General features: G+C 37.6%; 3 protein-coding genes across 3 annotated transcripts; 1 reads left to right on the forward strand and 2 right to left on the reverse strand.

Annotated features, from left to right (window-relative positions):
- Nucleotides 1-190: 190 nt before the first annotated feature.
- On the forward strand, nucleotides 191-9539 carry EMB2458 (FtsH extracellular protease family). Its single transcript, XM_012984188.2, has 19 exons — nucleotides 191-1275; nucleotides 1741-2212; nucleotides 2423-2623; nucleotides 2717-3010; nucleotides 3276-3545; nucleotides 3747-3836; nucleotides 3917-4048; nucleotides 4134-4307; nucleotides 4501-4622; nucleotides 5397-5598; nucleotides 5729-5857; nucleotides 5981-6166; nucleotides 6936-7055; nucleotides 7432-7617; nucleotides 7691-7765; nucleotides 7874-7933; nucleotides 8179-8286; nucleotides 8429-8509; nucleotides 9142-9539. Exons 1-19 carry the CDS (start codon nucleotides 332-334, stop codon nucleotides 9211-9213), a joined length of 3918 nt encoding a protein of 1305 aa, XP_012839642.2. The 5' UTR covers nucleotides 191-331; the 3' UTR covers nucleotides 9214-9539.
- A 113-nt stretch (nucleotides 9540-9652) lies between these two features.
- On the reverse strand, nucleotides 9653-11927 carry LOC105960022 (midasin-like protein). The gene is made up of 2 exons (XM_012984189.2): nucleotides 11477-11927; nucleotides 9653-10773 (listed from the first exon to the last, which is right to left on the reverse strand). The coding sequence occupies exons 1-2, from the start codon at nucleotides 11852-11854 to the stop codon at nucleotides 9859-9861; spliced, it is 1293 nt and encodes a 430-aa protein (XP_012839643.1). The 5' UTR covers nucleotides 11855-11927; the 3' UTR covers nucleotides 9653-9858.
- Nucleotides 11928-14166: 2239 nt separating this feature from the next.
- On the reverse strand, nucleotides 14167-17035 carry LOC105959990 (cytochrome P450 86B1). The gene is made up of 2 exons (XM_012984152.2): nucleotides 15623-17035; nucleotides 14167-14704 (listed from the first exon to the last, which is right to left on the reverse strand). Exons 1-2 carry the CDS (start codon nucleotides 16877-16879, stop codon nucleotides 14327-14329), a joined length of 1635 nt encoding a protein of 544 aa, XP_012839606.2. The 5' UTR covers nucleotides 16880-17035; the 3' UTR covers nucleotides 14167-14326.
- Between the last annotated feature and the right edge of the window lie 4030 nt (nucleotides 17036-21065).

Raw genomic sequence — 21065 nt, forward strand, 5'->3', positions numbered from 1 at the left:
TTAAACTTCTCGAAACTTATAAATATTTACGGAAATGGCCGCCAGAAGTTTCGGACATGTGTCATGGAGTTTCGGTTTCCAAAACATTTTCTTTTTAGAAAAGTTTCCGAAACATTTCCGATAAGTGGAAACGCGTGCGAGTAGAAGTTTCCGTCCATCGTAAATAGCAATTCTTTTTATTTATTTAATTAATTTATAATTTACAGCAATTGAGAATTTGGATTTGGGCTTCGTCCCCAAAATTCAGGTTCAAAAACCCCCAAACCCCCGGGAGAGAACTTTATCTCTTTCTTCCAAAAATCAAAGCACAAATGTGGTGAATGGTGGTGATATGTATTCTACTCTCTCTCCTCCCCTTCAAAACCCTTCACTCTTCAGCTTCCCTCTTCGCCACTGCGCCAAACCCAAACCCAGAACCACCACCACCACCGCCGCCGCCCCATTCACCGGCAATTCCACTTTCCTTTTCAAATCATTCTCACCCCTTCACCCACTTCGAGCTCCGGCGGCCGCCGCCGTTCGTTGTTCTGTTAATGACGATAAGGTAATTGAAAGCCGACCGGTAATCCTATCCAACAACCCCAAACGCTGCGACGAAGAAAACAATGCACTCGCCATTGCCAAGCCGGTTGCTTATGCATTGCTCTGCATCGTGTTCGGATTTTGCTTTCCGTTCTTCGGGTTCCGGAGACCGGCTTTGGCTGCCGCCGCCGCTCCTCCTGCGGCTGCGAGCAGATTAGTTGTAACCGAGGAGAATGGGCACGAGTACTCGAGTTGTACCAGAAGGTTGTTGACAGTTGTCTCGAAGCTGCTTAAGATAATCGAGGCTGCAAAAATTGAGGGGAAGGAAGACTTCGCTACGAATGTCGAGGAGGGGTTACAAGAGGTGAAAACGACTAAGGAGGCATTACAAGAAGAGATAATGAACGGTCTTTACGCTGAGTTGAGGGTTTTGAATGGAGAGAAAGAGACGCTGATGAACCGCTCGGAGGAAATCGTGGACAAAGTATTTAAGTCGAAGAGGGAGGAGGAGAATTTGGCGAAGAAAGTGAAAGGTGGTGTTGCTAAGATTGAGAGGTTAAGGGAGGGAAGGAGGAGTTTGGAGAATGAATATAACGAAATATGGGAGAGGATTGGGGAAATTGAAGATTTGATTGAGAGGAAAGAAACTATGGCATTGAGCATTGGTGTGAGGGAGCTTTTGTTTATTGAGAGAGAGTGTGAGGCGTTGGCCGAGAGCTTCCTTAAGGAAATGAGGAGGAGCAAGACTGAAAGGTAATAACCGAACCCCCTAATTTTAATTTTGAAATGATTTAGATGCTTACAAGTTACGAACACCTGAGATGCAGTTCTCGTAAGAAGAATGAACTTGAACATTAAATATGGTTTCCTTTTCTTTTTATGTTTGATTGTCTGAGTTCAAATTATTATCAAGCCGAAAATTGTGTTTCTCCCTTTGGTAACTCTCATTTCCACTCGAATTCACTTTGTTATATTTACATTGCTGACGTATTGTCTAAATGCATTGGCTTTTAGAGTTGCAGGACTGAATCATGTTTCATTCATTTGTTCATCTAAGTTTGACGACATTTTTCTTTTAGAACATGAAATGTCTGCCTGAATTCTAAATTCTTGAAAAGGAGCTGAGTTATCTGCATGGTGCGCAAATTTAGAATCCTGAGCTGAATGATCTCATCCAACTTTGCTGTTTATACTGCTTTTGGTCTCATGAACTTGCAGTACCCCACAATCCCCTCTTACCAAGCTCTCAAAAGGCGAGCTTCAGAAAGAACTGCAGGATGCAAATAGGAAATTTCAGGAGCAAGTAATCTTACCGAGGGTCCTGGTAAGTGAGGATACGGATTCGCAATCCGTTGAAGATTCAACTGCTTTTGCACATAGGATACAACAAAGACTTAGAGATTCAAGAGAGTTGCAAAAGAACATGGAGGCTGACATCAGAAAGACTATGAAGAAACATGGTGAGGAAAGACGTTTTGTCGAAATCACACCACCAGATGAGGTTGTAAAGGGTTATCCTGATATTGAGCTGAAGTGGATGTTTGGGAAGAAGGAGGTAGTAGTCCCGAAAGCTGTGAGCCGCAATTTATTTAGTGCCTGGAAGAAATGGCGAGAGGATGCCAAGATGGACTTCAAAAGAAGTTTACTGGAAGATCCTGATCTAGGTAAAAAGTACGTGGCTGAAAGACAGGTAATATCCCCAGAAAAAATTAATGGAGTAGCCGAATTTTTCTCATCCATGTTTGTGTTTCTGTTGAATCACAAATCTAATTAATCTTTATTGGATGTGCATAAGTTGTGAAATCATTGTGATTAGCTCAAGTTTAGCCTTTCTTTGCATGTGAAATGTGCTGTTTCTTTTGCTCCTTCCGTATATCTCATTTAAAAATGCGAATTATAGGAACGCATTCTTCGGGATCGGGATAGAGTGGCATCAAGGACTTGGTATAATGAGCAAAGGAATAGGTGGGAGTTGGATCCGATAGCTGTTCCCTACGCTGTATCCAAGAAACTTGTGGAAAATGCTCGAATTAGGCATGATTGGGCTGCCATGTACATCAAGTTTAAGGGGAGTGACAAGGAATATTATGTGGATGTCAAAGTAGGTTGTTGTCGTTTTTCCTTCTTCAAAAAAACGATATTTTTCTGCAACTTCTATCGACTGAGTTATACAATGTTATTGTTTCTGTAACAGGAATTTGAGATGTTGTTTGAAGATTTTGGGGGTTTTGATGCATTGTATTTGAGAATGATTGCGGCTGGTATCCCAACTGCAGTTCAGCTGATGTGGATCCCCTTTTCAGAATTGAATTTCAGTCAGCAGTTTCTCGTTACGGTGACATTATGTCGTCGATTATTTACTGGATTTTGGAGAAATTCTTTGGTTTCGAAGGCAAAGAACTGGACCCTCTTAAGAATAAGGAACACTAATGATGACATAATGATGATGATTGTTTTCCCTGTTGTGGAGTTTCTTATCCCTTATCAGGTAAGTAGTAGAATTGCTAAAAATGTTCATTCAATTTCTGAAACGCAAGCTATTTCCATTTGTTTGGTTCTCCTTTTATTCTCTTGCGGCACACTATTCTCTTTCATTCTCGTTTTTTTTAATATTATATAAATCCCGTTAGAACAGAGAAAATATGAGGGGTAGGTTTTGAACTTTGGCTTTAATAACCAAGCCAGGTATCAACTCTCCTAATTTGGTCTTGTGATGCATTCCTTTTCACTATTTTTTCTTCCCATTCATGTAGGTTAGGATGAGTTTGGGCATGGCTTGGCCAGAGTATTCTGACGTATCTGTCGGCTCAACTTGGTATTTGAAGTGGCAGTCCGAGGCTGAAACTAATTTCATAAAACGAAAAAGGGATGGGTTTCAGTGGTATTTTTGGTTTTTGGTGAGAACCGGCATATATGGATATGTGCTATATCATGTATTCCTGTATATGAAGAGAAAAGTTCCAAGAGCTCTTGGTTTTGGGCCTTTAAGAAGAGATCCCAACTTCAGGAAGTTGCGTAGAGTGGTAAAGTTCTATCTGCCAGCTATAGTTGCTAATATTTAAATGCAATTGCAAATAAATCAAGAGTGTTTAATGATACTAATTTATCACCCATCTAATATGTCCTTTTTCTTTCAGATTAACTTGCCTCATGTTTATTGTTGATGCAAGCAATTAACTTACCACTTCACTGGTTGTTTTATTACCTTTTATGTTGTATTGCAGAAATATTATTTTAGATATCGAATTAGGAAAATAAAGCGTAAGAAAAAGGATGGCGTTGATCCAATAAGCACTGCTTTTGATAATATGAAGGTTTTCACTCTACACTCATTTATCTCAATATTTTGAGTCTTTTGTCGTAATTATAATCGTTTTCTTATCACTGATCTCAGAGGATAAAAAATCCTCCCATACGATTGAAAGACTTTGCCAGTGTTGAATCTATGAGGGAAGAAATTAATGAAGTTGTGGCATTTCTGCAAAATCCTAACGCATTCAAAGAGATGGGAGCTCGTGCACCTCGGGTATGTCATTTCTTAAGATACGATCCAAATGCAGTTTCTTTCTAACGTATGACTTGCCATTGACTTTTACACTCATGCATCACAGGGTGTTCTTATTGTTGGCGAGAGAGGAACAGGTAAAACATCCCTAGCAATGGCTATAGCAGCAGAAGCAAAGGTTCCTTTAGTTGAAGTGAAAGCACAACAGCTGGAAGCTGGTCTCTGGGTGGGCCAAAGTGCGTCAAATGTTAGAGAATTGTTTCAAACAGCACGGGATCTGGTTGCTTCTTTATTCCTACTCATTCATTTTATTTCTAATTTAGCACAAATTGCCAGGAAACTTAAACCGTCCCATACTGGAGGTTAATAAAACACTAAATTTGGTTCACAGACGAATATGGTGTTATTAAGATAGGAGACTTGACTTAAATGTTGTTGACAATTAATCTCCTAATTGATCATCGTTCTTCTAGGCTCCTGTCATTATATTTGTGGAGGATTTTGACCTCTTTGCTGGTGTCCGTGGCAAGTTCATTCACACCAAAAAGCAAGATCACGAGTCTTTCATCAATCAACTTCTGGTGGAACTTGATGGGTATTTTTCCTTTTCTGTTAGTTGTATAATGCATTATAACCCGTGCTGAGTGCTGACTTAAGTAATTAATAGGCCCGGAACCTTTTCTACACGACCGGAGTCTTAGTTCTGTATTGCAATTCAATGCATGTTTTTTAGTGTTATTTGTTATATTATATTAAGTTGTATCCTGTAATCTTTCGCAGGTTAACATATCCATTAACTGTTTGCAGAGTACAATCATTATGCAGCATTCCACTAATTAGGACTTTTTAATTTGTAATTTTACTATTCCAAATTTTGTTACATGGATAAAGTGAGTAGCTGACTGCACTTTTTGGCCCATCCCTTATAGATTTGCAAACCATGACTCCATGCACAAGTTTGAATTTATAGAGTTTGTTTTTCTAAGCTAAACTAGTCAGTCTGAGGCATATGATTTGTGTGCCTTGGTTGGATCAGCTAGTGGTGTTGCCTTTGTTTTTGGGTGTTGTTCATGCAATGAAACTTGATCTATTAAGGTCTCACTTTATCCTCTATAGACTGATGACTTTTCTGTGATTAGACTAATGAAAGATTATATGCCTCAAATTTTTTCGTGGCTACTGCCTTCTTTTTTCGGGTGCTTTCTCCGAAATCGTTACACCTTGGAATTGCTTCATAGGCTATTGCATTGAAGGATAGGCATGGTGAACTATTGTAACTGTATGGAGAAGCGGTTCAGGACACAGAATAATTTCATATATCTGTTATAATATCAAAGTTCCTGTTGCTCATTTGCTATATTCTTAATAGGTTTGAGAAGCAAGAGGGGGTGGTTTTGATGGCTACTAGTCGAAATCTTAAACAAATTGATGAGGCGTTGCAGCGTCCTGGTAGAATGGATAGAATATTTCATCTTCAACGGCCAACTCAAACAGAAAGAGAGAAAATCCTACGTAATTCTGCAAAAGAAACAATGGATGAGAATCTTATTGACTTTGTCGATTGGAGAAAGGTAATCAAAATTACTTCGCAATTGCTCTGTATGGCATATTTGTGCTATTGCACGTTTACCTTTTCTGAACACCAATTTGTTTCTACCAGCTGATAACAATCATCTTTATCATCATATCTAAACTTTGCAGGTTGCTGAAAAAACATCTCTTCTTCGTCCTATAGAATTGAAACTTGTCCCCTTGTCTTTAGAAGGTAGTGCCTTCAGAAGAAAGTTTGTTGACATGGATGAACTTATGAGCTACTGCAGTTGGTTTGCAGTAAGAATATTTCTTTCCCTCGTCCTGATTTTATGATCTTGACAATTGGCTGATAAGGTCCATTTATGTTTTCCAAATACGATCTATTTTGCTGAATTTTGAATCTATTTTGCTGTTATGCAGACTTTCAGTGACTTAGTCCCCAATTGGGTGAGGAAAACCAAAACTTCGAAGCAGATAAGCAAGATGCTGGTGAATCATCTTGGCCTGACATTGACGAAAGAGGATTTGCAGGATGTTGTTGACCTAATGGAACCATATGGTCAAATAATGAACGGTGGCATAGAACTACTGAGTCCACCTATTGACGTAAGATACCTTATTGAGTAGCTCCATATCTTTGCAAGAAAAGTTATATAATACAGAAATCTGGTCTAACGCAGTTTTGTGATTCCAAAAGCATTTCCATTTTTCTCGATTGGGTAAAAAATGGCGTATCCAAGAAACTTATCCAATTTAATGCGATATCTCTATTGTCTATGCCACCATATATCAGAGGTGAAAGCCTTTTAAATTGGGGTTCATGTACCAAGTTAAAGTTTGGTGGCCTTAAAAGTTAAAATGAAGTTTGAAGCTGGAGATACTCAACTACAAGAATATTATATTATAAGCTGGATATAGATTAGTTCACATCTTTTTGTTAGTCTCGTTATTACTCATTACATTCAAGCATATCGTCAAGTTCCATTGTAGAAACCTCGACCGCGAGCCGTGCAAGGGAATATCTCATTAGGTCAATCAACAAATTCTCCTTTTGAAAGCATTGTTTCGATTGGTTTAAGAAATTGCAAAATGATAGCTCAAAGGGGCTGCAAGTGGTTCTGTTTCTGTCTTGATTGAATTGTTAGTGGACCAGAGACTCCTAGTTTGAGGTTGTTAAAAGATATATCGTTTCTATGCAAGAGAAGACGTTTCTAGGAGTCTTCATGAACCACTTTAGATTTTTGTCTATTTAATTCCATTAGACTTTAGTCAACGAATTTTGTGTAAATCTACTACATCCATGGTTAGCACTCTTTTTTGTTTTCGGTACCGCATAAACAATATAGAACTAAATTCTAATTTGATTATTTTATAGTGGACTAGGGAAACAAAATTTCCCCATGCTGTTTGGGCTGCTGGTCGTAGTCTCATGGCTCTTCTGTTACCAAATTTTGACGCTGTTGATAATCTATGGCTTGAATCTTCTTCGTGGGAGGTATGTCTTTTACTTCATACACTTCTGATCATGTTTAGAATTTATTATCACCGATATAAAATTACATTCTCTTTGCTTATTGAGCTTTTATTACATACTTGTTTTTATGTATGTCTGGATCGGTAAAACTGTTGCTATGCTCCTTTGTGCTCTTTCAGCCACTACAGTGGGGTTTTATCCATTTCAGATAAAATTCTTCATATTAGAGTTTTCGTTTCCACTTTCTATTAATTTTGCTGTCAGGGTTTAGTTTCCATCATTTTAGAGTTGCGCAAATGATGACCCTTCTTATAAATATCATATTTTATTAAACTGATACCTTTACCAAATCGCTTTCACAACAATAATTACCGGAATTGGGCTCTTCATATTGCAGGGAATTGGATGCACCAAGATCACCAAGACAAGGAGTGAAGATTCCGTTAATGGGAATGTTGAGACGAGAGCATATCTCGAAAAGAAGATTGTGTTCTGCTTTGGGTCTTATGTTGCCTCACAACTACTGCTTCCATTTGGGGAAGAAAACATTCTTTCGTCTTCGGAGTTGAAGGAAGCACAAGAGGTTGTAGCTACATTTTCTATTATTTTGTACCTTATTTTGCATTCATCTGACTTTGGCTGTTCCTTTGGTACAGATAGCTACTAGGATGGTTATTCAGTACGGGTGGGGTCCGGATGATAGTCCAACAATTTACCACCACGGAAATGCGGTATTCATCTTGTTAATATGTTCTAAGAATATTAATATGTTTGTTATGCTTAATTAGTTTCCTTTTTATTGATATTCATAAGCATCGTGGTATTCACTATTGGTACAGGTGACAGCTATGAGTATGGGAGACAACTTCGAATACGAGATGGCTGCTAAAGTTGAAAAAGTACGTGACTTATGCATAATATTTGTGATTCTACGTGCTCTCACATACCCACACAGACACACAAACATTTTAGTTGTATATCGAAAAAGAAAAGCTTAAACAATTTGCCCTCTACATTTTCTTTTGAGCAATATACACCCACCTCTCTCCCTCCTGACCGTCTCTTAGATTGAAAAATTGGATTAACGAATTTCTAGCTCTAAAGGTGCCACCATTTTAAAGCTTATTAAATTGAATATCTGCAGATTTACAACTTGGCATATGACAAGGCAAAAGTTGTGCTTCAGAAAAATTATCTTGTCCTGGAGAAAATTGTGGAGGAACTGCTCGAGTATGAAATTTTGACAGGAAAGGTATGCATCTCATCTCAACACAACCAAAACCTTATACTTCTCACTCGATAAAATGCTATTTTTTGGCCGTCTTTTCATTACTATTGTGATCTGTAGTTTTAATGATTTTCTGGTACTTAGCTATCTTCTTTTGTTGGCACAGGACTTAGAAAGAATTGTTGCAGAGAATGGCGGGATTCGAGAAAAAGAACCTTTTTTCCTTTCGAGTACTAGTTATGAAGAGGTATAGTTCTGACTCATGCCAAAACTATCTGAATAATATGGAATGATATCAAGTTTCTAATATTACGAAAGACAAATGGAAACTACGGGAATAATCTTTTTAAGAAAATTGTATTGCTAAAGAAGTAAAATGAATTGTTGTACCTCCTTGGGTTTAAAACAAAAAATGCACAAACCTCTCTCGAAATTTGACCTTTTAGTTTTTTAAAATTCCACTTTTACGCTTGACCAATAGTACATTGTCCTCTCATTAGGTAAATTTGATTCCAGCTAACATTTAACTCAGTTATTTTTATGCTACACCCGGTGACGGTTACACCGGGTGAATTTTTACCGTTGATCTACACACGCCAATGTGTGTGTGTGTGTGTGTGCGCGCTTATGAATGGTAAAGATTTACCCGGTGTAGCATAGTATAAACCCATTTAACCCCATTTGACAGTTTGACTTTTTGAAATGTCCACTTTTTCCCTTGACCTATATTGCATTGCTTCTTCTTAGGTTAGGTATATTTACACATAGAGCTCCTTGTGATTGGAAAATATCTCTTCATTTGAAATTTAATTACGGTGAAACAACAGTTATTCCCCTCCAAATACGAAAGAATTGAGTTTCTTGTTTGTCCATTTGCAGGCTGCCGCCACCTTTGGAAGCTCACTTGATGGAAATGCACCAGCAATTGCTCTTTTAAGCACAACAAATTAGGACATCTTCGATCTGCTCGGAAAGTTCAGTTGTGGAGGATGGCAAGAGTTTTAAAATCTACGTACCAGGCAAATGATTTATGAAAAAGTTAAATTTGGTTTTGTTAGCTTGAAGAAGAGGTTTCCAAAATTTTGCTTGTCGACATACATTCAACAAGAGGTACCGCTACAATTTATAATAGGTGAAAGAGAGAGAGTAGATATCTTATTTTAGCTTTTGTGAAGTTAAATAAATTATAATGTACAAACACTACGCCGGAAGTATGTATCAACGGATCGTATTTCTCATGGTTTAAAGAAGCAGTTTTTGGCACTGTATCTGCACAAGCAATCGAGTTCCGCTTTTTTTTTTTTTTCTCTCTTATTCAATTCTCTCGATGAACATCCTACACCCTCCTATTCTTAAAGAAACACAAATTCACCAAAAAAAAAGAGAGGGGTGAAATAGCAGCAGTAGCATCGGTCATCTCAACATATCGTCGTAATATCTCATTGCATGTAGAGTTAGTTAACTTAAAGACAGTCCTCTAAGCAAATCAACTTAAACATCAATAACTGAAGTTGACAATCACCCACAATTACTACATCCACGAAAGGAGAGAGACGGTACTAACTGCTAACACATACCTGAAAAAAACTATAAAAATCAATTCAAGGTGTCTTCAGCATCAACAATGGTGGTCCTCGCCCGATATTTACGACCCGCCTTCTGAGAGCCGCTGCTTCCTTCACATCTCTCGTCTTCTTCCATAGCAGACACTTCACTCTCTCCAATGTCCTCTGCAGCTGCTATCACAACAGATAAGCCCTTGTTCCTTTTAAGATTAGTATTGTCTCCTTCTCCTAAGTCATGCTCCATCGAATCGTCTCTTTGTTTCCTTCTCGGTGTGAACACTATCGATTTCGGAATCTCAACAGAGGTTTCATCCATTGATGGACCAGTGTCTGCGGCTTTACTCGAGCGATTGAAGAACAACTCCATGAATGCTGTTTGATTCGACCGGTCATCCATATCGTCCGATGGATCGAATGTATAGCGCGTGTATTTCGAAGGGTTCAAAAGATAATCGGGAACACTAGGAAGATACTTCGGAGCACTAGGTAGTGACGAAAGATCAGGTGCCTGTTTTGGAACTTCCAAATTACTACCTCCAGCCTCAACACTGTTTGTGGGGTCCACGATAAATCTGACACGTTTCTGTGACTTGGAGTCTATCAGATTCTCTCTCTTTTTCAGAATCGGCTTAGGATTATCACCGCCATCTGTTGTTTCTCCCCTTTTGATATCTTCTTCGGGCTTTACAACATTCATGGCTTCTGAATTATCGGTGAGTTGTAGAGTATCGAAATTGCCAGCAGTCTCTGCATCTTCTTTCAGCCTGATTTTAGCTGCGGAGTGATTCGCACGAGGGTCTTTGAAAACAGTCTGTAATGTGTTGGGAAGCTCCTCGTAGTCATTTTCGTAAATTCCATAATCAGCGGATTTCACGTCTCTCATATATAGGCGGTCACCTGCTTGTTCTTTGCCAACCGCCACTTTGTCATATTGATCTTCCTCTTCCTGCATAAACCAGAGAGAGAGAGAGATAGATAGCGTTATAGAAACTACCACAAATTTGTACTCGTAACGAAAAAAAAAACCAGCAAAAGAAATTCAGCATTTGTGTAAGACGATGATACAGCATTGAACAACAAGAGCCAATGGTTTAGCTATATATATAATACATCAACATAGGTTATGCACATCATGCAAGTGTCGGCTCGGCTCGTCTTCTCTCTTCTTCAAATGCATTGCAGTGGATGTCAAAATATGTGAAATGTGCCCAAATGCCGATACAAGTTCCCTAAATTGTATGATTTTGTAAAACCAAATTATCTAACGGGAACGGTAAAATCAAATTATATATTAGTCGTGATCCCTCACTGTATCCCGCTGCACTATAAGAATGTGAAGATAGCACCATAGACAACTGGTAATCGAGAACATATATGTACGCAATCCAGAAACTTTCACTCGGTACCAATTCTAGATTTGCTACGCTTCAATCACTGCTCGATTTTCAAATTTTTAATTGCGGATTGATTTTTCTCCTACTAGAACAGCATAAAACTCTTAATTCACTAGCAAACCAACAATGATTCAGACAAGCTAAATAATTAAAATCATTATAACAACATTATATCATAAGTTCATCCCCTTATATTCTTAGGGTTTATATAATCTGAAGCAAAAAAAAATCAGTGGCAGTTAAGGAATTACATACTTCATAGTCAAGGGTGCAGTCGCGGCCGATATTGGATCTCACATCCAGATATTCATCAACAGCAGTTTCAGCACTAGCAACACTGTTCGGAGCAATTGCATCGTCCTCCTCTTCTTCTTCCTCCGCCGCCTCCTCCTGCTCGTCTTCTTCGCAGTCGCTCAAATCGTTGATGAGATCCGAATCCAGCTGAATTAGCCGATCGGACGGCCCAGATTCGCCGCCCTCAGCATCTTCCTTGTTGTTGAGAATCCACTCCCGCCTTTCGATTTCTTCGTCGGTGAGGGACCACAGGGAAGGGCTTACGCCGGCGGACGACGCCGTAGTTCCGCCCAAAGTCCCGAACGTCTTATCCACGCGCACCCTGAAACTGTCTTCCATGGATTTGATTTGATTTCCTTTTTTTCTCTGAACTTGGTATTTTATACGTTTGAAGGAGGAGAGTATACGTATATATATACTTGGTGCCGAAGGCGGTGTTTGAGGTTATAAGATAAAGTTCCTAAATTGCAAAAACATCCTTCAAATAATGTTTAATTAGCATTTTTTACTGTTCTTTTTCTCATATTAAAAATATCATTTACAAATAATTGTATAGGGCTTATATCCTTTCTTTCCATCCTTTCTCAATTTGTAATACGATTTGCATTTTAAATAAAAAATAAGGATAAATAAATAATAAAAAATGGTAAATTACAACCAAGGTGTGGTCAAATTACAAAAATCTCCCTTCTGTTTGGGTAATTACAACCATGCACCTTCAACTATAAATCTTCTTACACGTCCACACTTGCGGTTTCAAATTTAGTGGAATCTTCTAAATTATAAGGAATATTCTCAATTTTGGACCAGTTTTATCTCATTCGAGCTCCACATTTTGAAGCTAGATGATCATGAGATGTGTTTTTTGGCTTGTATATATGTATATATATATCAGATTTTGGTGCATCAGAAACTGTATTTTTGCACAAAACGAGTACAAATTAGAGAACATTTCACGAAATCTAGATGATTGTGTTGAATTTGACACCATAAGGGTGGAGATGTAAGAAGATTCATAGTTGAAAGGTAGATGTAATTATTCAAACATAAAAGGTTTTTTCGTAATTTAACCATACCTCAGGCTGATTGTAATTTATCCTAAAAAAAAATAAAAAATAATGAAAGGAAAATTTGGCAAAAGAGTGGAGAAGGTGAAACCAACCACCCCAAATCTAAAAAGTCTTAACTAACAAACAAAGAAAATTAATCACCAAAAAATCCACACTAATAATATATATATATATATATATATATATATATATATATATATATATATTTATATATTAACATACATGCATACCACAAAGATTGCAAGACACTTTCAAGTGCAATTCTTCCACCAATGAGAAAGTAAGAATAAAAAACACACACACACAAATGTGTTGGAGCAAATAAAAAAAGCAGCTCCTCGTATCTCTCCTCCAATGGCTGCCAATCGTCGTAGCAGAAAGGGAAGAAGAATGAGTAGCAAGGAATTCATACTAAGCTTCTTCACCTTCTTCTTCAACTCTTGTTTCGGATGCTCCCAACAACCGCCGCTGGAGGCGGAGGTGGAGGAGGAGTTGAACAGTAGTACAGACAAAAACACCAACGCCGCCGAAAAGTCATCCGCCGCCGCCGTTAAATACATCAGCAGATCTACGGCGCCTGTTCCGATAATCAACCAATCGGCGCCGCCTCATGCCGTCGGCTCGATCAAGCGACGAGTCAATGATAAAAAGGACTTTGAAATCCGGATCGGCGGCGGCGATGAAATAAACTCGATGGTTGGGGCGTTGATTGTTTCTGTGACGTTGGTAGTGATGCTGATTTGGGGTAAGTTGTGCGCCGTTATCTGCGCGGCTTTGTGGCTTTATTTCGTCCCTCGTTTTAGGGCGGAATATCGTAATGGATTCTACGAGTTCGATCGAAGGAAAATTGTTTCAAAAAATGCCGAAATTATTGATTCGCCGGAGGATAAGAGAAGGGTGGTTTTTGAGGGATTTCTTGAGAGGAATCATCGTGTTAGAATTTAGTGCACTGGAATTTCACACTTATTTATTTTATTTTATTTATTAATTTTTGTGTGATATTTTATCTTGATTTTGTTATTTATTACTTTGCTATACACTGATTTTTATTCATATCTATTTTTTTTATTTTTTATAGTAAATTGTATAGAATATGTTGTTAAAAATATATTACAAGATGTTTGAGAGTTTATATGTTCTGTTCTTCCAAAGTCTTCAGTGCATTTTTTTTTCGAAAATATTATTAATAAAAAAAAACCGTTGAGAGAGATTATAAGATTTTTTAAAAAGGTACATATATAATCCATTTTTTTTTATTTAAGATCTTAGAAACAGTATAAAATCAACTTATAAGTTTCTTATCCAAACATTTCAAACTTTTACAAATATGATGTAATAGTTTATGACCTCTTGAATTAACTCATTAGATCATAAGAGTTTATGAGTTATTTTAAATAATGGCTCAAGTATTATTGTTCATTAGATCATATGAGTTTATGAGTTATTTTAAATAATGGCTCAAGTAATAGTTTATGAACTCTTGAATTAACTCATTAGGACATAAGAGTTTATGACTTACAAATATGATGTAATAGTTAAATTCTTAATGGCTCAAGTATTATTGTTCAACATGGCTTCCACTTACTCAAACTTCAAATCTCATTAATATTTATTGTATAACAAACCTTAATAAAAAACATAGTGGTAACTAAATACTTGCATCATAAATCAAACCATTAAATCCAATCTATTTTCACATGTAGCACAAATTTCAAAAAAAAAAAACATTTAATCTACTATATCAAGATAAAGGATCGCGTCTTCGAATCACAACTTTCAGTCCGTACTTCATGTACATCGTGAGGGCCATCTTCGGGACCACCGGGTGGTTCTCGTCCACCACCACCCTGTACCGGTACAGAATGGAGGCGGCAACGAACTTCATTTGGTAGTAGGCGAAATCTTTGCCCAAGCAGAGGCGGGGCCCGCCGTTGAACGCGGTGAACTTGTAGGCGGACTCGCTCATGAACCGGCCGTCTCGCAGCCACCGCTCGGGCTTGAACTCTCGGTAGTCTTTGCCCCATATACTCTCCGTCCTCCCCATTGCGTAGATTGCGTACACTACTTTCGTTCCTTTTTTTAGCTTTGTTCCGTCGGGGAATTCGTCGTCCTCTAGTACCTATATGATCATATGTATAAATATATCCATCATGGAAAATTATTAATTTATGATTATTGTTATAATTAGTTTGTTGATGTCTAATTACAATAGCAATAATTAATACAGTTGTATAAATTCGTTGTAAATTGCTCTGCTTATTAGAAGTCAAATGAAGTCTAGAAAGTCTCAAAAACTCCAATTAATTAATTGTGCAGTTGACCTAATTAATCCTATTACATCAATACATGTAATTATCTCAAACCCCAAAACCTCGTAACTTCATGTAAACACAATTCTCATAAGTGGAGAGAATAATTAATAAAAAGGTGAATTAGTTGAAGTGTTATTAATTTTTTTTTTAAATCAAAACATATTTATTAATTTTATATTATATTCCAAACTTTAGATTATCAAAAACCTTAAGGTAGTGATTACATAAGCTTTTAAAAAGTGATTGTGAGCTTTTTTTTTTTGCTCAAAATTAATTTTAAAGTATTTGCAGTACCAACTTTTGCTAGTATTTCTCAAAAATAAGCAACTTGAATCTAAATCGTAAACAAACACAACTAGACCAACTTCTCTTAAAATAAGTTGTTGGTAATTAATTTTTTATCGAGTTTGCTAATACCCTCAACTTTTAAAAAATAAACATTTACTATTAACTTAACTCACAATCACCAACTTTTGCTTTTCTAAATTTTTTTCCAAACACAGCCAAAAAATTATTGTGAAGAAGTGAGATTAATTTATTAATTAACTATATCAAATTGTACATATAATATAATTATATAATTTACGAGAAAGTATATATAACAATTTAAAAATAAATAAATAATTCCAATATAAAACATATATTTTTCGTGAAGTTTAAAAAAGAAAATAAAAAAGAAAACAAAAATCCATGCAATAAAGCCATGATATATATAGTGTACGTACCTCCTTATGATCAACCGGAACCGAAGGGTACAACCTCAGCGCCTCCGACACGGCGGCGTGCAAATACTCCATCTTCTTCACCTCCTCCGCCCTGAAAATAAACTCACCGCCGCCGCCGCCCTCTTCTCTCTCCCTCACTATCCCACAAATCTCCTCCACAATCTTCTCCTCCACCGCCGCATTCCCACTCAGCAGCCAGAAAAACCAGCTGAGCGCCACCGACGAAGTATCCCTCCCCGCCAGGATAAAATTCACGCAGACATCCCTCAGTAGCTTCTCCGAAAACCCCTCCTCCTCCCCACTACTCAGCCCCATAAACACCGTCAGAAGATCCGACCCGATCTTCTCCGGGCCGCGACCAGACGAAAGCTCCATTTTCCTGGCCCGAATAACCTCCCTCGCGAAATCGTCGACCTCCGTAATCGACTTCCTCAGCACACCTTCGCTCCCGATCCCGAAAAACCTCATCGCCTTCCACACGAGCGTCGGCGTGACGAACCGCGCGATCGTCGCCTCCGTCGCGTCCTCGAACGCCCGGGCGAACGGAATCTCCGGCAGGCCGGAGCTCAGGCAGCCCGGATCCACGCCGAACGCGATCGTGCAGACGTTGTCGAAGGTCAGCCGGAGCAGAATCTCCTGCAAATCAATCGCACTACTCGAGGCGGCGGCCGATTTTGCCCTATTTACCGAATCCTCCAGCACCGGGAGGAGCCGCGCGTGGACCAAATCGACGAGCGAATCGGCCGTCATCCGGCGGAACTTCGCCGAGTGGAACTCCAGGCTCGCCGTCTTCCTCTGGCGCCGCCACACATCGCCGTCGGCGCTGAAAATCCCGTCGCCGAGGAGATCGGAAACGGCGCCGCGAAAATAGGCGCCCTTGGGGAAATTGGGGAAATTCGTCTTCAGAAGGTACTCGAGGTTTCTAGGGTCTGATGTGACAACGCAGTTGAGGTTGGTGAACCAAGGGCCTCTGAATGTGAAAGTACCATTTTGCCCCTGGAGAATCTCCGTTAGCCACTCGTATATATTCTCCTTGAGCCCGAAAACTAGCGACGGCAGCATTCCGACCAAGGGCCAGTTCGGGAGGCCGCGGCGCTTCTTCTGCCGGAGAGAGTTTATCACGACGAAGACCACGGCCGCCACGAGAAGCTCCAGCATTTGAATTTCCGATAAGAAATCGGCAAGTCGGGCTTTATTATGAGCCCGATATGTCGTATTCAATGAAGACGACGACAAAGAAGAAGAAGAAGAATTCATGATATTGGAATGAAGGTAAGGAATTATTGGAGTAGTTCAAGAAATGGGAATTTGGTGTGTGTGTGTGTGTGATAATGGAGGGGGGGAAGGAATTAATACGTGTTGAGTATATTTCTTGGCGTGCATGAGTTTGTACATTGGTTTGATTTGGTGAGCAGAAAGTGAGCTTCTTTTTTGCTAAAAGCTTATATCTGGCTTTTTTTCCTTTTAAAAAAAGGCAAATTGCGTGACCTCAGATAAAGTCAAATTACGAAAAAATCCTTATTTGGATAATTATAATTAATCATCAATTATGTATTTTTGTATGAAAATATGTCTCATTCAGTAAGTAATTGATAATTTAAGAATAACATGTATGACAATACTTAGTTGATCAGTGGTTGTAATTACTCAAAATATGGAATTTGATTTTATTTTAGGTTGACTGTTTTTTTTTTTTTTTTTTTTTTGACGGCGTTATTAATTTATTTTTTGGGAGGATGGGAAGTTGGTGGCAATAGTTAACCTAAGTATGTGTATTAATCTATATGTTGGTTAGCTAGAAAAGGTGTGTGTTGGGGTTTATATATTTTGGACACGAAATTAATTAGTTAGTCTAACTTGATTTTGTTTGTGGTTAATGAAATGTAAATACACCAATTACTATTATTAATCCATTATTTCTTAACATAACAAAAAAAAAAAAATAACAATCAATTGATAGAAAGTGAGAACTTGTGCTCTCTAATTAGTTTTATTATAGGTGGGTCAGTTAGATTGGAGTCCGGTTGCTAATCGTTGTTGTTTTGACATGAAAAATATTTTGAACTAAATGCTATTGATTTTAATGGTTTTTTTATGCAAAAAAAATTCTCATTTTAAATTACTGAATTTTTTTGAAATGTGCGAGAAGACAAAAATACTCTTACCAACATAACCTTAGGCCCTCTCTTTCTCACGTCTCGTTTCTCAACCTCACTTTCAAACCGTTCTATTTTTTCTCTTCTCCATTTCACCCTATTTTAGATATTTTTCTATCATCTTTACACTACCGCTTCCTCCCTCCTTCTAGATTTTAAACTGTAGTGGTGATGACGTCAGGGGCAGAACCAGTGAGAAAATAATATTATTTCTAAACCAAAAGTGCATAAAATAAGGCTAAAAATAAAGACTTGAGGCGAAAGTCTATAAACTACTAGATAAATAACAAATTAAAATACTAAAATAATAAAAAAAAAAAAAAAAAAAAATCTTCAGGGGGCTGGCCCCAGTCTCTTACTGGGTCTACCCCTGGATGGCGGCGTACGTGTGGTGGTGGAGTAATCGAACACCGGTGCCAATTCGCGTTCAAATTTAATTTTGACAATTGGAAGGTAAATGCTATTTATTTATTTAGTATTTTTTTTGCATCTCGATTCCTCTATTTTCCTCCGCTAAATCTCTCACGAAGTCGACGACGGAAGATCGACCGCGGTTTCCTAAGAAAGTGGGCATTGTCCACAACTTGATCACTAAGTGCTACTTCACCAATATCTTCTATAACTCTCAGCTTTATGTACTAATCTTTCGAAAGAACTGTACCCTATCAAATGAAGTCGATTTAATAAATAAAAGATTATATCTCGTATGTTCTTAGTTAATATTGCAATGTAAATGTTTTTTTCGTAATTCATTCACCACAATCAAATGAATATAAAGCTCCGACGTCTACGATTGTAAAGTTGCAACGTGATTTTTGAAATATTCTTTCTCAGTTTCTCATCAATTTCTTCAGGGAGCTCATTGTCAACCATCCACCCCAAGCTCCTAACTACTTCCGCTCGATTATATCTATATATATATAAATTCGAAAATTTTAGTTTTTTCGTAAATGTTAAAAAAAAGACAATTGGAGTGCTCTAATTACTTGCACATAAGCAGTGAGACAACGTTTATTGCGTACTAAAGAAAGGTGATGAACAAGTTCGGCACCAAACTGGTCGGATTCATAGCTGTTTGAATTACCGTTTTCTCGGCTTCTGATTTCTTCCGGTTCATCTTCGAATCTCCTTTTATCTTTCAGTTCGTTTTCGTGCTCGTGGATTTTTCTGTGGCATCGCCAAAATTTGATATATTTGAATACATCCAAACTTCCCTGCGCAAATTTCATCCACCATTCGAAACTACGAAACTGCAGCCTTTTTAGAGAGCATTCGATGCAATAGTCGGTTTTTTGATTCTCGAATAGTTCTCGTTCGCTGCTGGAGTTTGGTATTCCCTCATCGTTTGTTCAGGTGGCGGGTTCGCTCTCTGTTGCTCGCGTTCTTGCTCTCGCCCCCTTTCGTACTCAAAGACGAGTAGCTCGAGATTTTCTGGCTCATTTGCCATTTTGTTCACTCTGTTGCTGCACGTGGCTCGTCTACTTCGGAAAGTCTTTTCAATCTCGGGATCCTAGGGTATGATTTCCAAATCTCGACACCCGGGCATAACAAAGTGAAAAGTCATAATCAAATTCAAAATTAGAAGAAAAAAAAAACAAGTAAAGGGCTAAATTAAAAAGTCATAATCAAATTCAAAATTAGAAGGAAAAAACAAAAAAAACACACAAGTAAATGGCCAAATTGTTCCTCTGATAATTAGTAACAATATCAGCAAACAGCAAATATAGCTTCTCTTTACTTACAACAAAAATAAAATAAGAAAAATATAATATATACAAATAAAATCAAAAACTCAGATAAACGAAGATTAAAATTCAAAGATTTGACAAGTGAAAATCATGCAAAACAATCATTTTATTAGATTTTCCATTAAAATGTTCAATATATTCTTATTTCTACTTTTTAGCCGATTGTTATGTTTTTTCAATTTGTTGACTTTATTTCAAAGACATGAATTCTTAAATAAATTGAATTTATTTGCATTACTTCCTGTTAATTCCAGTGTATTGCACATGTCAAATTACTAGCTTTAACATAGGGTAATAATATACGCAAGCCAAATTAAACATTCAGGCACTTTTTTATCATGATTTTTTACCTTTTTACCATAACTATTTACCTTTTGTACTATTCATACACAATCCTATAAAATATAAAACTCAACATTCAAAGTGAAAAAATTCAGATATTCAACAATTTTTGCGATGGATCCAAACAACTTAGACCCGAATGTAAGTTTTTCGTTTTTTCCCACAACCTTATCTGCTCATGTGAATTTACGCGAGCACTTGGCAAGTGCTCGTGTAAATTCACACGAGGAGATGAATTTTTTTTTATTCATGTGCTCGTGTGAATTTACGCGAGCACTTGGCAAGTGCTCGCGTAAATTCACACGAGCACATTAACATTTTTTTTTTTTTTTTTTAATATTCTCTCGTGCGATTTTACACAAACAGGTGGCACCTGCTCGTTTAAAATCACACGAGCTATTTAATTTTTTTTTAAAAAAATTCTAAAAAATTTGTTTTTTTTAACCCACTCGTGTGATTTCACACGAACAGAGAAGGTATGCTCGTGTGAAATCACACGAGCAGAACGTCTCTGTTCGTGTGAAATCACACGAGCAACACATTTTTTTAATTTTTTGTTTTTGAGTTTTATTCTTTAGTTTTATAATTTGCTAACTACATTAATATAAAAACAGGAAGTATACATAGATGTAGGGGATGAGAGGGGTCGCAATACAGTCGCTGATTATATCTTGACATGCAGTCATGAGAGCGGACCGACGCCACGGACGAAATGGATGTCAACAGATATAGGGTTGGCGATCGCTACAAGATACAACGCAATGGTATTAATATTCACTGAACATGGTAGCATCACTTATCTACCACTAGTTGGGAACCCCGCGTTATCACGTATTATTCCTATGTCGCTACATAACGATCATTTTATGATCATACGAGTACCGGTTTCATGCCCTCTTCCTCGTCTCCATCCTCAGTGGAGGTATTTTGCAGCTCCCAATTTACTACCTCTACGAGATTTTTACGCGGATTGACTTGCTTTTTGGACGACGTTGACTTCTAGGCATAGGTAGTACTGTATTATTGTAATTTTGTTGAACAATTACTTGATTTTGTAAATTAATAATTGTTGAACTATTAGTTGAGTTTGTAAAACTAATTATTATTAGTCAAATTTTATTATTAGTTGAGTTTGTAAAACTAATTATAATTAGTTTGTAAAACTAATTATTATTGTTGAACTATTAGTTGAGTTTG

This window comes from Erythranthe guttata, chromosome 5 (genome assembly GCF_056151865.1).
Source record: "Erythranthe guttata isolate IM_541 chromosome 5, IM_541, whole genome shotgun sequence".
In the NCBI taxonomy this organism is placed as follows: domain Eukaryota; kingdom Viridiplantae; phylum Streptophyta; class Magnoliopsida; order Lamiales; family Phrymaceae; genus Erythranthe; species Erythranthe guttata.

What these genes read in the sequence shown, in the direction of transcription:
- LOC105960022 (XM_012984189.2), bottom strand. Translation starts at nt 11,854, where the DNA reads ATGGAAGACAGTTTCAGGGTGCGCGTGGATAAGACGTTCGGGACTTTG. An exon ending in ACTGCACCCTTGACTATGAA is followed by an intron (nt 10,774 to 11,476) that starts GTATGTAATTCC and finishes TGGTTTATGCAG; the next exon opens with GAAGAGGAAGATCAATATGA.
- EMB2458 (XM_012984188.2), top strand. Translation starts at nt 332, where the DNA reads ATGTATTCTACTCTCTCTCCTCCCCTTCAAAACCCTTCACTCTTCAGC. An exon ending in CTTCTGGTGGAACTTGATGG is followed by an intron (nt 4,623 to 5,396) that starts GTATTTTTCCTT and finishes TATTCTTAATAG; the next exon opens with GTTTGAGAAGCAAGAGGGGG. An exon ending in TTGAATCTTCTTCGTGGGAG is followed by an intron (nt 7,056 to 7,431) that starts GTATGTCTTTTA and finishes TTCATATTGCAG; the next exon opens with GGAATTGGATGCACCAAGAT.
- LOC105959990 (XM_012984152.2), bottom strand. Translation starts at nt 16,879, where the DNA reads ATGAATTCTTCTTCTTCTTCTTTGTCGTCGTCTTCATTGAATACGACA. An exon ending in TTCCGGTTGATCATAAGGAG is followed by an intron (nt 14,705 to 15,622) that starts GTACGTACACTA and finishes ATGATCATATAG; the next exon opens with GTACTAGAGGACGACGAATT.